Below are 11,986 nucleotides of genomic sequence, written 5' to 3'. Positions count from 1 at the left end.
CGTGCCGATAACAGTTGAGTTTCCACATTCAAAACAGTTCAAACAAATTGACTGAGTTGTCCAGCAAAGTGTTACAGTGTAAAATCCACCTTGACCACGGCATCGTCTTCCAAATGAATGAGTTACCAGCCCTGCTGCCACACTGTTTCCGGCTGTTCACTGATGATGGACCACGTGCCAAGCAAAGACAGAAGCTCTATACTGGAAAAGTTGACACCACTGCATCAAAACAGGACAGTATCATCCATAGCATCGACACATTTAGATACGTTTAACTTATTTTTTTTTCTTATTTTTTTCAACAACACAAGATTAAATGGGGGATTACAAAGATTAATTTCATCAGACTTGCTACAGAAAACTAGTTTATTAAATAGCACATAAATAGCTACATTTGTAATATAATATACTTTGTATAGGCTACTTTTAGGAAAATATAACACTTTTTGTTAATTTTACAGGAAGATGAGATGTAGGCCCTACTTGATTTACTTTGAAAGGATAATGATTTTAAATATTGGTCACAACTACTGGATTGTGTCCTAACAGATGAAAACATACATTTTCAAGGGTTCGTCTCTGGAGATTTGGTAAACCTAAGCTTACATTTTTACTTTGCAAGTAGCACATACACAGGTTTCTGCAGGTTAGTCAAATATTTTAGTTCAACATTGTGCATAGAGTATGAGAGATTTACCATAGTAAAAGTCAAGTGCAAATAAATAGGTTTCTAGAAATGTGCAAATTTCAGCAGAGCTGTGCGTATATTATTTTTCAAGGTTTGGATGGCTATCCACAGTTCTTTAACATATGGCTGGCTCATCCACGGCTTGTGCTCCATCTGTGACAGCTTTCACACACTTCGCCATCGTCTGGGACGCTCTGCTTATCGGATCTGTGAGTAAAGATTGAAGGCAGAGTTAAAATATGTGTGTTTTAGCAATAGTTAAGATCATAAATCACCATTATAATGAATCTAACTATAAAGTTAATGGTAGTTTATGAATGTAGAAACATTTACTTCTTAAGGATGAATGTCAATATACGTTTGTCACGCAGGTGTATAACATCTACTTATAGATTAAACAGTAATAATATGTGGGACAAATTAATTTTTGTATAGCAAACAAAAACTTTTTGGTGGTTAAATGTATCATCAACAATAGTATGTGACACGTCACATCAACTAGCATTACACTATGTAGCATTTGGTCCCAAGTCACTTCATAGTCTCATATCATGAAACTTGCCATGAAATCTGCTGAAAACATATTATGCTCACAATGAAGATAAACTCTTTTGATTTTAATGGCCCCATCAACCCATTGCAAACTTACATTTTGATCCCCTTAGCTATAGCGCTCTGAGAATAGCAAAACTGCTAGAATGTTTCTGTTATCTCAAACTATACAATTATCATTAGCTGTCAAAAACACTCATGCCACTCTGAAATAAGGGCAATGAAATCTGAATGGCTGCATTTAAAAGGATAAATTATTCCTAAATTATTTATAGTAAGAATTGGAATACAGATGAACAATGGAGTTGTTCTTGAAAGTAACCGTCCTCTATGACTTTCATGTAAACAGGACACTTTAAATTATTTTATCCAGCAATAATGTAGCACTTTGTACATCATGTAGTAGTCAATGATGGCAAACAATGGCTCATTGCAATTAAGCTTCAGCTTTAAAAGCTATATTATTGCATGAATATAAGTATAACTATAATCATATTCCTCCCTATAAAAATAGAATAAAAATAAACAAGATAATATGGTCATCAAGGAATTGTTGCCACACTTCTGTGCTGTGCAGGATTCTGGAATGAAAATAACATTTGGACCAGATTTAGTGAGAGGAGTAACAGTGGCCCACCTGTCATATAGAAGTCCTTCACAGTAAGCTGTGGAGGGGTTAAAGGTTTGGTGAGGACATCCTGGTTCACTGCCTGAAAAAAATAAGCCAGATATCCCATTCATCATGGGGAACAGAGAGTGTAAGGCAAACTAAGATAAACCAACTGAATAAGCTAACATTCAGCTAACATTTATAAATGCCTTCTCTGTAATCAGCTAAAGAAGATAACAGCTGACCTTAGACAGTTCATTAGCCTGCTTAAAGTAATTGGCCTCCTCAAGGTCGTCGTAGCGCACCAGATTTGGGGAAACCTCTGCCAGTCTATCGCGCACCTCATCAAGGTTGTCATATGGCAGAGTCACTCCAGCGAGCTTAAAAAAAAGACACAGCATTTGGTCTAATTTCTTCGTATTTAATTTAACATTAACGTTATTGTTTATTATAGTTCACCTCAGATATGGCTCTGATGATCCTCCAGTCCTCCCTCCCCATGCCAGGAGAAGTCACAGCCACTTTGGTCTGCTGGGCTCGGCCTTCAGTGTTCACATAGGTGCTACATTTCTCAGTGTATGCGGCTCCAGGAAGTATGATGTCAGCCGTTGGTGCACCGACATCGCCATGGTGACCTGGGCAGGTATGGCAAAATTGAGCAATAAAAAGTTCAATGCTCTTTGATATAAATTCTGGACTCACTCTACTAAAGGGTTGGTCACCACTAACAGTCTTACACTCTAGTCCAAAATCACATCTATTTGCTCAACTGGGTTTATGGCTATGTGATTGTGACTTTTTTTTAACTAATTTACTCAGATCTATCCTCTGTCAGCTTTCTGTACATGCAAAAAGGGATGTCAGGAATTATACTTACTCTCTCAGAAGCTGTACATAAATTAATGTAAAGGAAATAGCTTTTGCTGCTGTGCAGTGAAACCACTGACCTTGATAAATTATGAAGCTATCCTTAGGTAGATCTTGCCGAGTAATGCAGCCAGCATCAGCTCCTAATAGGAATAGGACTTTTGGTGGGTTCTTTCTAATAGCCTCCACGCCTGGCTTGTACCCAAGATCAAGTGCAGCCACTTGACTGGCAACCCTGATGACAGGCAAAAAGGCAAACACATTACAGTAAAAAAAAAGTCTGTCCCATTAACGAAAGCTTTCCCTCTAATTTTCCAAGAGTATCACCTGTGAAGTACATTAAGAACCTTCCAAGACTCCTCCGCACCACTGCTGACACAGGCATTTTGAGCAATGGTTGACACGGCGGCCATTATCGCAGCCCCATCGTCTCCCTGCAGGCAACTGCTTCCTACCACAACGACTGGAAGCTTCGCTTTAGCCAAGACCTGCAAGAGGTGATGCAAGACACGGAATCAAAAAGAGAAATTCAAATGTACTACTGATAACATTCATTGTATTACTGAGTGGTCACAGTGTTACCTGAGCAAATGGGTGAGTTCCTGACGCAATTTCTTGAAGAATCTTGCCAGACTCCCCAAGATGGTCGTATGTGTAACTCAGGTCAACTTCCTTTCCCAAAAGAGCCACTTGCAGCTCATTATGAAGCCAGCTGAATCGGAGGTACCAAGATTTGTATTAAACAAAAATGGGTTTTTGTTTAACATTGTTTAACAAACAGAGATGTTTTCTTTGCAGCCTTTACCTTACCCTTTTCTGATTCGTGCATTGAACAGAGGAGCCTCATAGCGAGGGTTTGTGCCAACCAGAAGCAGCAGGTCAGCTTCTTCTACTCGAGAAATCCCTGTGTTTAGAAGATAGTTTGAACGCAGGTCGGACCTAAAGAAGCAAAGGTATAAAACAAAAACCTATCTTCAGCGCTAGATCAACTGGCTTTGTCCCATCTCCTGTTTAACTGAGTTTGGTCTTACCCAGCTCCAGCCATTGGGAACACCTCCTCAGTGCACAGGTTTTCACTGTTCAGACGGTTCAGCAAGTCTTTCAGGGAAATGAGAGCCTCTGCATCCACCAAGCCTCCAACAATGGCAGCAACTTCATTTCCTTCAACTCCTTGCAACTTTGGAACAAAACAGATGCTAGGTTAAAACCGCCGGTTGCACTGTATTTTCTGCTGTTGCGAGTCATTTCATCAGGAACTACATACTGCTCCAGCAACTCGAGTCAGCACATCTTCCCAGGTTGTGGGAACCAACTGTCCGGACTCGTTTTTCACCATTGGCTGCGTGAGCCTCTGCCTCTTGAGTCCATCATAAGCAAACCTGTCAATATGGAAGTCAAGAAAGAGTTCAGCAATGATGTAAAAGTAATAAAATAATCTACGTCGGTGAAATGTAACTATGAGTAAGCAGAAAGGAACCTGGTTTTGTCAGAGATCCACTCCTCGTTAATATCCTCATTGATACGAGGCAGGATTCTCATCACCTCACCCCCGCGAGTGGTCACCACAATGTTACTACCCAAGGCATCCAGAACATCAATTGATTCAGTTTTCCTGCACCAAACAGAAGACATGATTGTTAAAACTAACCTTTCACCTTGAAGAAGTGAATCAAAATGTTGGTAAATCATAAATCCAGGAACCTAGTCTCCCAAGGGCGAGCAGTAAATGCATATGGTTTAGAGGTCAGGGCCCCCACCGGGCATATATCAATAACATTCCCGGATAACTCCGACATGAACATCTTCTCCACATAGGTCCCAATCTGAAGGTCATTGCCTCTGCCAGTGGTCCCAAGATCCTCCACACCTGCAATCTCACTGGCAAAGCTGTATGAGCAAAAGAAAAAAAATAGATATTTATTTTCATATTCTAAATTACACACAGCAACTCAACCTTCACTCGATATTGATGTTTTACTCACCGTACACAGCGAGTGCACTGGATGCAGCGAGTCATAATGGTTTTAATGAGAGGGCCAATGTTCTTGTCCTCCACAGCTCTTTTGCCCTCGGTGAAGCGGCTCCTGTCACTGCCAAACTGCATGGACTGGTCCTTTTAAACAAAACGGTATTCAGTCTTATTAGTATATGTAAATATAAATTCAGTACAAAACAATGTTTGTCATATGTGCAGACTGAAGTATATGGAAAACACATATACACGGGTGATGATCATCTTTACCTGTAGATCACATTCTCCCCCCTGGTCACAAATTGGACAATCTAATGGGTGGTTCGCCAGTAGGAACTCCATCACACCCTCTCTGTGTAAAAAGGAAATAATGGTTTTGAAAATAATTATTTCAGGTCACTTCCATACAATGGAATGTTGCATTTAAATTTATTTTTCTGTTTATCAGAGATGTGAGTTTTTATATCACCTCAGATACAATGTCCCAAAGTAAATATGGTATAATTTACAGAGAGCAATATTAACTCCTCAAACACAAATATGTTAAATGATATGTTATAAGATCCTACCTGGCCTTTCTTGTTTTCTCCGAGTCGGTTAAAATGTTCCAGCCCTTCATGACTGGCATAGCACAAGCTGCCACCGGCTACAAGATGAATGAGAAATGATAACTGATTATTTTAGGTAGGAACGGCACAGTCTCACACATGCACATTATACAGTCGAAAACATACCTTAGCAACTTTCTCTATCTCCACAAGACACATGCGACAGTTCCCGGCAACTGACAGACGCTCATGATAGCAGAAACGAGGAATCTGCATTCCTACCTTCTCACATGCCTGTGAATAAAATGAGTCACAATGTCAATAACCGGATATTTTGACTCAATAGGAAAGTATCTCTGTGTAACTGCATGCGTACATGATATAATCATGTTACCTGCAACACAGTGGTTCCCGGCTCCACCATGATAGGCTTCCCATCCACAAACACCTCCAGCAGGTTACTGGCAGGTGCTGTAGCTGTAGCCGCAGAACGAGCTTTAAGCACATACAGAAAGCATCTTTAAGCAAATCTTCCCTTTTCTTTTCATCTAAATACAGTTAAACAGTTACAGCATTTGTTATCATTTAACTTGCATCATATAACAATGAATTCCAAAAATGATTGCCATTGACTACTGATTACTAAATTGAGCCAGCAACAGCTTGGAACTAAATGTGGGAGCTGGCAAATCTGTAATCCTGCCTATAATCCATCAGTGGAACAAAGTGACAAGGGTTCTAGTGCGTGCTCATGCTCACAACAAATAATTAACTAAATTTGTTTCCTGCAGAAATACAAGACACATTGTACGTTAGGAAGGCATGGTCTATTAATCACTTGATGAAGTGACATATTGTTACCATTGTTAGTTGCAGCAGCACATCCTTTGGTAAAAGCTGCAGGAAAGAGACTCCGGCTCACAGCAGGCAAACGCAACATGCTTGAAGAGAGGAGAGGCAACAGCGTGTGTGTAAGGTCTAGCACTTGTGGTTCACAGTTTTGACAAGGTTTTAAGATATTCAAAGTTATTAGGCTACATGATTTTGAAAGCCTCCACGCGAGGACCAGAACAAAAACAGAAGCAGAGAATTAACGCCAGGTCCGAGCAGCTAATTTAAACTGCGACATTAGAGTTTTTTTTTTAATTTTATTTAAACTAGCCTATAAGACTCAACAAGTTAACATACACATGCCATGTTATGACACTGAGAATAAAGTAGTAGGACAACAATTTACTAGCCAAATGATGCAAAGCTAACGTTAGAATGAGCAAACATTGACGTTTTGTAGACTGATAGCACTCGGCATATAGATATTCTAACGTTATTCAATGCATTTGCATCATCAAACGCCGCTTGAAGTAGCATTTTAACGTGTAACGTTAAATATAAACCCACTCATTTAGCATACCTTGCTACAAACAGTAGCGTATAACGGTACCATATTCCAACTGACTGACTTCACCAGTTTATTCATATCAAGGAGACATTTCTAACGCCTACCTAATAATATAGTTTATGTAAACACTGCGGTGACCAGTTTCTTACCTTGCCGGTGTCTGTCCTCGTGAGACTGCCTGCGACGCAGATTGCGCACTCTTGTTATTGTGCTGCGTCACGGATTAAGTAATCCTGTCCTACAATAATCCAAATGTAGGAAACCTACTTTTATTTTCACTAAATACTGACCAACCTTATCTAATCGTAATGGTATTGTTAGGTTACACCAATAGCTTTTTCAGGAATGTTAGCCATCTTGTTCTCATCTAGGCTACACTATGTGTGACAGGCTGCTGTAGTGATGTGAAGTGGGACTCACAGTAGGCTCCTGTTGCCTACTTAATTTTTTAAGGTAGGCTACTTGTAGGCCTACCTTTACAGTTTTCTCAATAATTAGAGAAACAATGGGCTGATTAATTAATAGTTGAAAAAAATAATTACAAATTAGCTCCACCTCAATAGGCTATCCTGTTTTGTGTTTTTACATTAATGCACACAAGTTATAACAATCTAACATAGTTTATATATTATAATAGCACTGACAAGGGACCCTTTGACTGTCTTGAGTAGGTACTTTTACATTCAATATATTTTGATTATTCTGTAAATGCAGGACCACAACAAGGATATGCCTACTATAATGGATTTTTCTTTTTTACATTATGGTATTAGTAGCATACTTTTAGGCCTACTTAAGGCTAAAGGATCTGAAAAGGCATTGGCCTATATCTTGGTAGGCATGGCATGGCCGTTATTTGTCGTTCAGCATTTAATGAGCCACTGTAAAATGCACATTGTCCAAAAGATGGAGGTCCAAAGTCTGCTTGAGTTGTCCTCAAAATTCCATGTAATGAGGGCCTTTTGAGTATACTAGTTGTTGACAGAGGGTAAATGTTCAAATGAGTCTCGTCTATATTTTTCTACTTTATATAAGAGAGGGAATCAACCCATCAAACGTTGAAGTGATGGGACTCATATGGTCCTCGTATCTCTCATTCTAACTATGTAATCCTCACAAATCTTTCACCAGAAGAAAATAACAGGAAATGGAGGAATTTGTAAACATAACCTCAGGAAATTGAATAATTATGTCAGGCTTGTGTATACTTACGGCCTTTTATAAATCTGGTCTGTGTGTACATACAACCTCAAAGCAAAAAATGTTTAAATTAGCTTACTCTGACAGACTCTTTTAACATCAAGTCAAAAATAAATAAAGAATACACTCAAAGTACAGCAGGTGTTCAGAACAGAAGACAATTATTTAGATATATGCTGTTTATTCGGAATATATTAAAATAAAATATGTATATATTACTAGATAGAAAAAAATCTTCCAACACATTAATAATATAAAACTGTATAGAAAACATGATATTAGACTACAAATATGTATGCAACATTTCTAACAACAATTCAAAAAATCTGTGAATTAATACATATATTTGATATAAGGCTGCAACTAATGATTACTATCATTGTTGATTAATCTGTCTGTTTTTCTATAAAATAAAGAAAAAATAATAAAGTGTAAAATGTCACAATCACAATTGTCTACAGGCCAACATGAACTCTTGAAAATACTTGTTTTGTCTGAGCAAAAGTTCCAAAGCCCAAATATTAATTTAACCATCCATAAGAAATCCGAGCAGCAAACTAGTATAGGTGCTGGAACCCGAGAAAGTTTTGGATTTTTCCATTAATTTAATCACTCTCTTTCCCTGCAAATTATTTGGATTATGGACTGAATGGAAAGATAAAAACTCCATGTGGACGTTACAGTACGTGATTCCACTTAGATTTTCCATTGAGAGTGATAACGCGTAACTGTCCAAATGATCCAAATGAAACAAAATATATAAATATTAAGACAACAGCTGGAAAGAAAAGCAATTATTATACTCCAAATTTACGCTTAAGTCTTGCCCTCGTGTTTTATGTGGAAAACTACTAGTCTGAGGGTGTTTGTAATCATAGAGCTGATGACTCCACAGGCTCCTCTGTGACACTGTCCTGGTGAACTTCTGGCACTGATTCCATCTCAGTGGCGGAGACTGACTGGCTGAGCTCTCTCAGTGAGCTCTTAGTTAAGTCCAGGCAGGCACGCTTCAGGATATGACGCACCTTTTTGCCCAAGAGCATATACAGCAGGGGGTTAATGCAGCTGTTGAAAAAGCCTAGGCTGGTGGCGAGAGGGAAGCCAGCTTTCAGTATGTTGTGTAGGTACAACGAGGAATGTATGGATAACTCCATCAAGCTAAAAGTATGAAAAGGCGCCCAGCATAAAAAGAAGGCCAGAATTACCGCAGAAACTGTTTTGGAGAAGCTGGTTAGCCGAACCGAGCCCTGAGATCGATTGACTTTGATAGTCAGGAGTATGCCCGTCACACATATGGCAGTAAAAGGCAGCAGGAAGCCCACAGTGGTACGAATAGCCACAATAATGATGTGCCTCATGGCCGCCTTATGTCCGTCTTGGGCATGGAAGTTGTTGAAGCACACCACCTTGTCATGCAAGCGCATAGTGTCGCGAAAAATCAGCGCGGGAAAGCTCAAGGCAGCAGCTAGCATCCACACGCAACCACACACAAGCCAGGCTCTCTCCACAGTGCGGTACTTCTGAGACCAGCTGAGGTGGACCAGAGAGACGTATCTGTCTATGCTGAGCGCCGTGAGAAAGAGCACACTGGCATACATGTTCATCACAGACACGAATGAGTTGATCTTGCACATGGCCACGCCAAAGTCCCAGTGGAAGTCCCGCAGTATGTAATCAATGTAGATGGGCAGGAAAAGCACAAACACAAAGTCTGCAATGGCCAGATTGAGCAGCCAAACACTGTTGACAGTCTTTTTGCTTTTAAACGCCGTCACCCAAATGACGGTGCCATTTCCAACCAGACCGAGCACGAAGGAAATTACGTAGATGACCACTGAGAGAATGTGCATAGTTTCCCTCTGCCTGTGGTCTACTTTAAGCTCGTCCAAGCTGTCGCCGTACTCCAGGTAGTATTCATAGGTGTAGTTTCCATAGTCATCGCTGGTGTCATTCATTGTTGCTGTGGTGAAGTTATCTGTGGGAAGCAGCTCATGATAAGATGCATCATCATCATTCATTTATAAGAGGATCTGTAAACACAATAGCTTTAAAAATAAATAAAAATATGTTGTATAATTAACCAATAACACACGTTCGTACCTGACACTAGTTGTTGATTTTGCTGGGCTGCTCTCCGGAAGGATCCAGTCGTCGGTCTTTTCCCTGTTCCTGATCATTCACTTCCTGTGTTGAAGAGAGGATTGGGTGTGTCCTGAGTAACCCTGGAACATATTGTCAACAACACCCATTTGTATCAACTGTTTGGACAGCGAGATGCCTAAAATATGAGGCAGAAAGAGCCTAGTGATTCATATAGTTGGCTCTATGAGTGTGATTGAAGAACTGGCCAAAAGTTCTTACGCAATGTATAGTCAACATGTTGATGTCTGGAATGAAAAGCCCTTCATCATTCATCTTTTCCAAAGTTATTACCAACCAAGCAACTGGGTGAAGGTTATATATTTTTCCCACATATCACCAATATTTGTATAATCATCAAGGCCAGAATGGGGCCCATTTTTATTCACACCAGATTAAAATCAAATTGACCATGCATTTTGTGTCTCAGTTTGAAGCCTAAGCCTTGTTCATACAAAGCCTGTTAGACAACTTAAAAAACAAAAGTTTGAAAGGGAATAGGAAGATCTCGAACTAACAACATTTAGAATATGAATGACATCTCAACCTGGAGGGGGGGGAGGGATGGTCAAATAAGAAGATATACCTAAATTTGCCATAAAAAAATTGTTAGAAAAAGAGTGCAATCAAACCAAGCAGTTTTGCAGTAATGCAAATAACTTTTAGCAAAATGCTGCATGAAGAATCAGTGCAACCAGGAAACAAAGTTATAGGCTATGGGAAATTAATAAGAGAACAACAATACGATAAGGCTTTGTACATTTAGCTCCAGCAGAATAAGACTAAACAAATACCACAAGACAAGACGGTAACTGTTAATAAATAATAAAATCAACTAAATAGACAAAATGCTGAAAACAGAATCAATGCAATAAACAGAAGAAGGAAATGTCAGTAATCATTTATTATACAACAAATAGCCTATCTATCCTGTCCAGCAGGTAATAACAGTTGACAGTAAGTGCCACATAGGCTCCACATTATTGGCAGATTTACGGGATGAACATGAAGTGCTTTTTCGTTTGAAGGCGAGAGAGTGCATAGCTTACCTAAAAGTGCAGCACTCCAGTTCTCTAAAAATATTTGGATTCGAACAGCGACAGCTCCCGGTTCAAAGGGACCGCTATGTTAGCCCCTTTTAGCTCCTCCGAGCTGGGCCTCGTCTGTGACTCTCCCAACAAAAAAAAGTGCTTTCTTGCTCCATGTGTAGAGCTAGTCTTTCCATGAGTCCATCCAAACTAAACTCCGTCTCTCTGTACGGAGCAGGAGTCTTGATGTGCGGTGGGCGCGCCTGGCTGACGCGTCAAACATGGACCACGGAATGAAGCAAAGTTATTGGTCGGCCCGCCGCACGGAATGAAGAATGTGTTCATTCAGGGGAACTGATGGCTGCTTCTCATTACAGCAGCAGGGGAACCCCTCTGAGCACGATTTTCCCCCATTAACGAATTAACGAGGAAAGTTTGTTAATGCTGCACATGTCTGTTTGTTTTTTGTTGACACGTAGGCTATAGGCCGACTGCAGATTTGTTTCGTTCCTAAAAAGCGTAAAAACGGCTTCAGTCATTGGGTAAGGGCCAAGGTAATGTTTATTTGGGGCTGTCTGTCAGCTGCCCTTTAGCTTCTGCATTTGCCTTGCCATCCAGTGGTGGAGGAAGTATATTCAGAATGATCCTTTACTTAAATACTGCACTTTTTACCAGGCATACATTATAGCCTATCTTACAGCAAGTTACAATAGTAGAATGACAATTTTGCATACCCTTCATGTCCAGTAAAAAAGATATGTATCCAAATGTTGTGTTTTTTATTTATTTGAATGTTTCTGAATTAATGGGGGATTAAGTGTTTCATTATTAGTTTTAGAATATTCTCCTTCTTAAAATAAACTAAGTAGCCTATAATAAATGTTGTGGAATGTTCTATTCACGGTGAGATATAAAGACTGTGAAGCAAACAAGTGTCTTTGAGTCTTTTTTATTCTAAGTACAGAGGAGAGTAAAAGCAAAGT

At 39.6% G+C, this 11,986-nt stretch overlaps 2 protein-coding genes across 3 annotated transcripts; both read right to left on the bottom strand.

The window, feature by feature from the left end:
• Positions 1 to 549: 549 nt before the first annotated feature.
• On the bottom strand, positions 550 to 6,891 carry LOC307258615 (NADH-ubiquinone oxidoreductase 75 kDa subunit, mitochondrial-like). Its single transcript, XM_080038240.1, has 19 exons — positions 6,786 to 6,891; positions 6,099 to 6,178; positions 5,632 to 5,732; positions 5,424 to 5,531; positions 5,259 to 5,335; positions 4,960 to 5,041; positions 4,700 to 4,830; positions 4,419 to 4,604; positions 4,195 to 4,329; positions 3,982 to 4,096; positions 3,749 to 3,894; positions 3,528 to 3,656; positions 3,300 to 3,429; positions 3,045 to 3,205; positions 2,798 to 2,952; positions 2,310 to 2,485; positions 2,096 to 2,230; positions 1,878 to 1,950; positions 550 to 895 (listed from the first exon to the last, which is right to left on the bottom strand). The coding sequence occupies exons 2-19, from the start codon at positions 6,175 to 6,177 to the stop codon at positions 804 to 806; spliced, it is 2,211 nt and encodes a 736-aa protein (XP_079894366.1). The 5' UTR covers position 6,178; positions 6,786 to 6,891; the 3' UTR covers positions 550 to 803.
• A 1,122-nt stretch (positions 6,892 to 8,013) lies between these two features.
• On the bottom strand, positions 8,014 to 11,196 carry cmklr2 (chemerin chemokine-like receptor 2). 2 transcript variants are annotated; one of them, XM_080038757.1, is made up of 3 exons: positions 11,025 to 11,196; positions 9,937 to 10,058; positions 8,014 to 9,811 (listed from the first exon to the last, which is right to left on the bottom strand). In XM_080038757.1, the coding sequence occupies exon 3, from the start codon at positions 9,789 to 9,791 to the stop codon at positions 8,709 to 8,711; it is 1,083 nt and encodes a 360-aa protein (XP_079894883.1). In that variant the 5' UTR covers positions 9,792 to 9,811; positions 9,937 to 10,058; positions 11,025 to 11,196; the 3' UTR covers positions 8,014 to 8,708. The 2 variants fall into 2 exon arrangements, with proteins under 2 accessions (XP_079894883.1, XP_079894884.1); XM_080038758.1 differs by having other exon boundaries at positions 9,937 to 10,020.
• Between the last annotated feature and the right edge of the window lie 790 nt (positions 11,197 to 11,986).

Source organism: Ammodytes marinus (assembly GCF_949987685.1).
Source record: "Ammodytes marinus genome assembly, chromosome: 12".
Classification (NCBI taxonomy): Eukaryota; Metazoa; Chordata; class Actinopteri; order Uranoscopiformes; family Ammodytidae; genus Ammodytes; species Ammodytes marinus.
The sequence above is the reverse complement of the archived record's forward strand: the minus strand, read 5'-3'. Positions and strand labels throughout refer to the sequence as shown.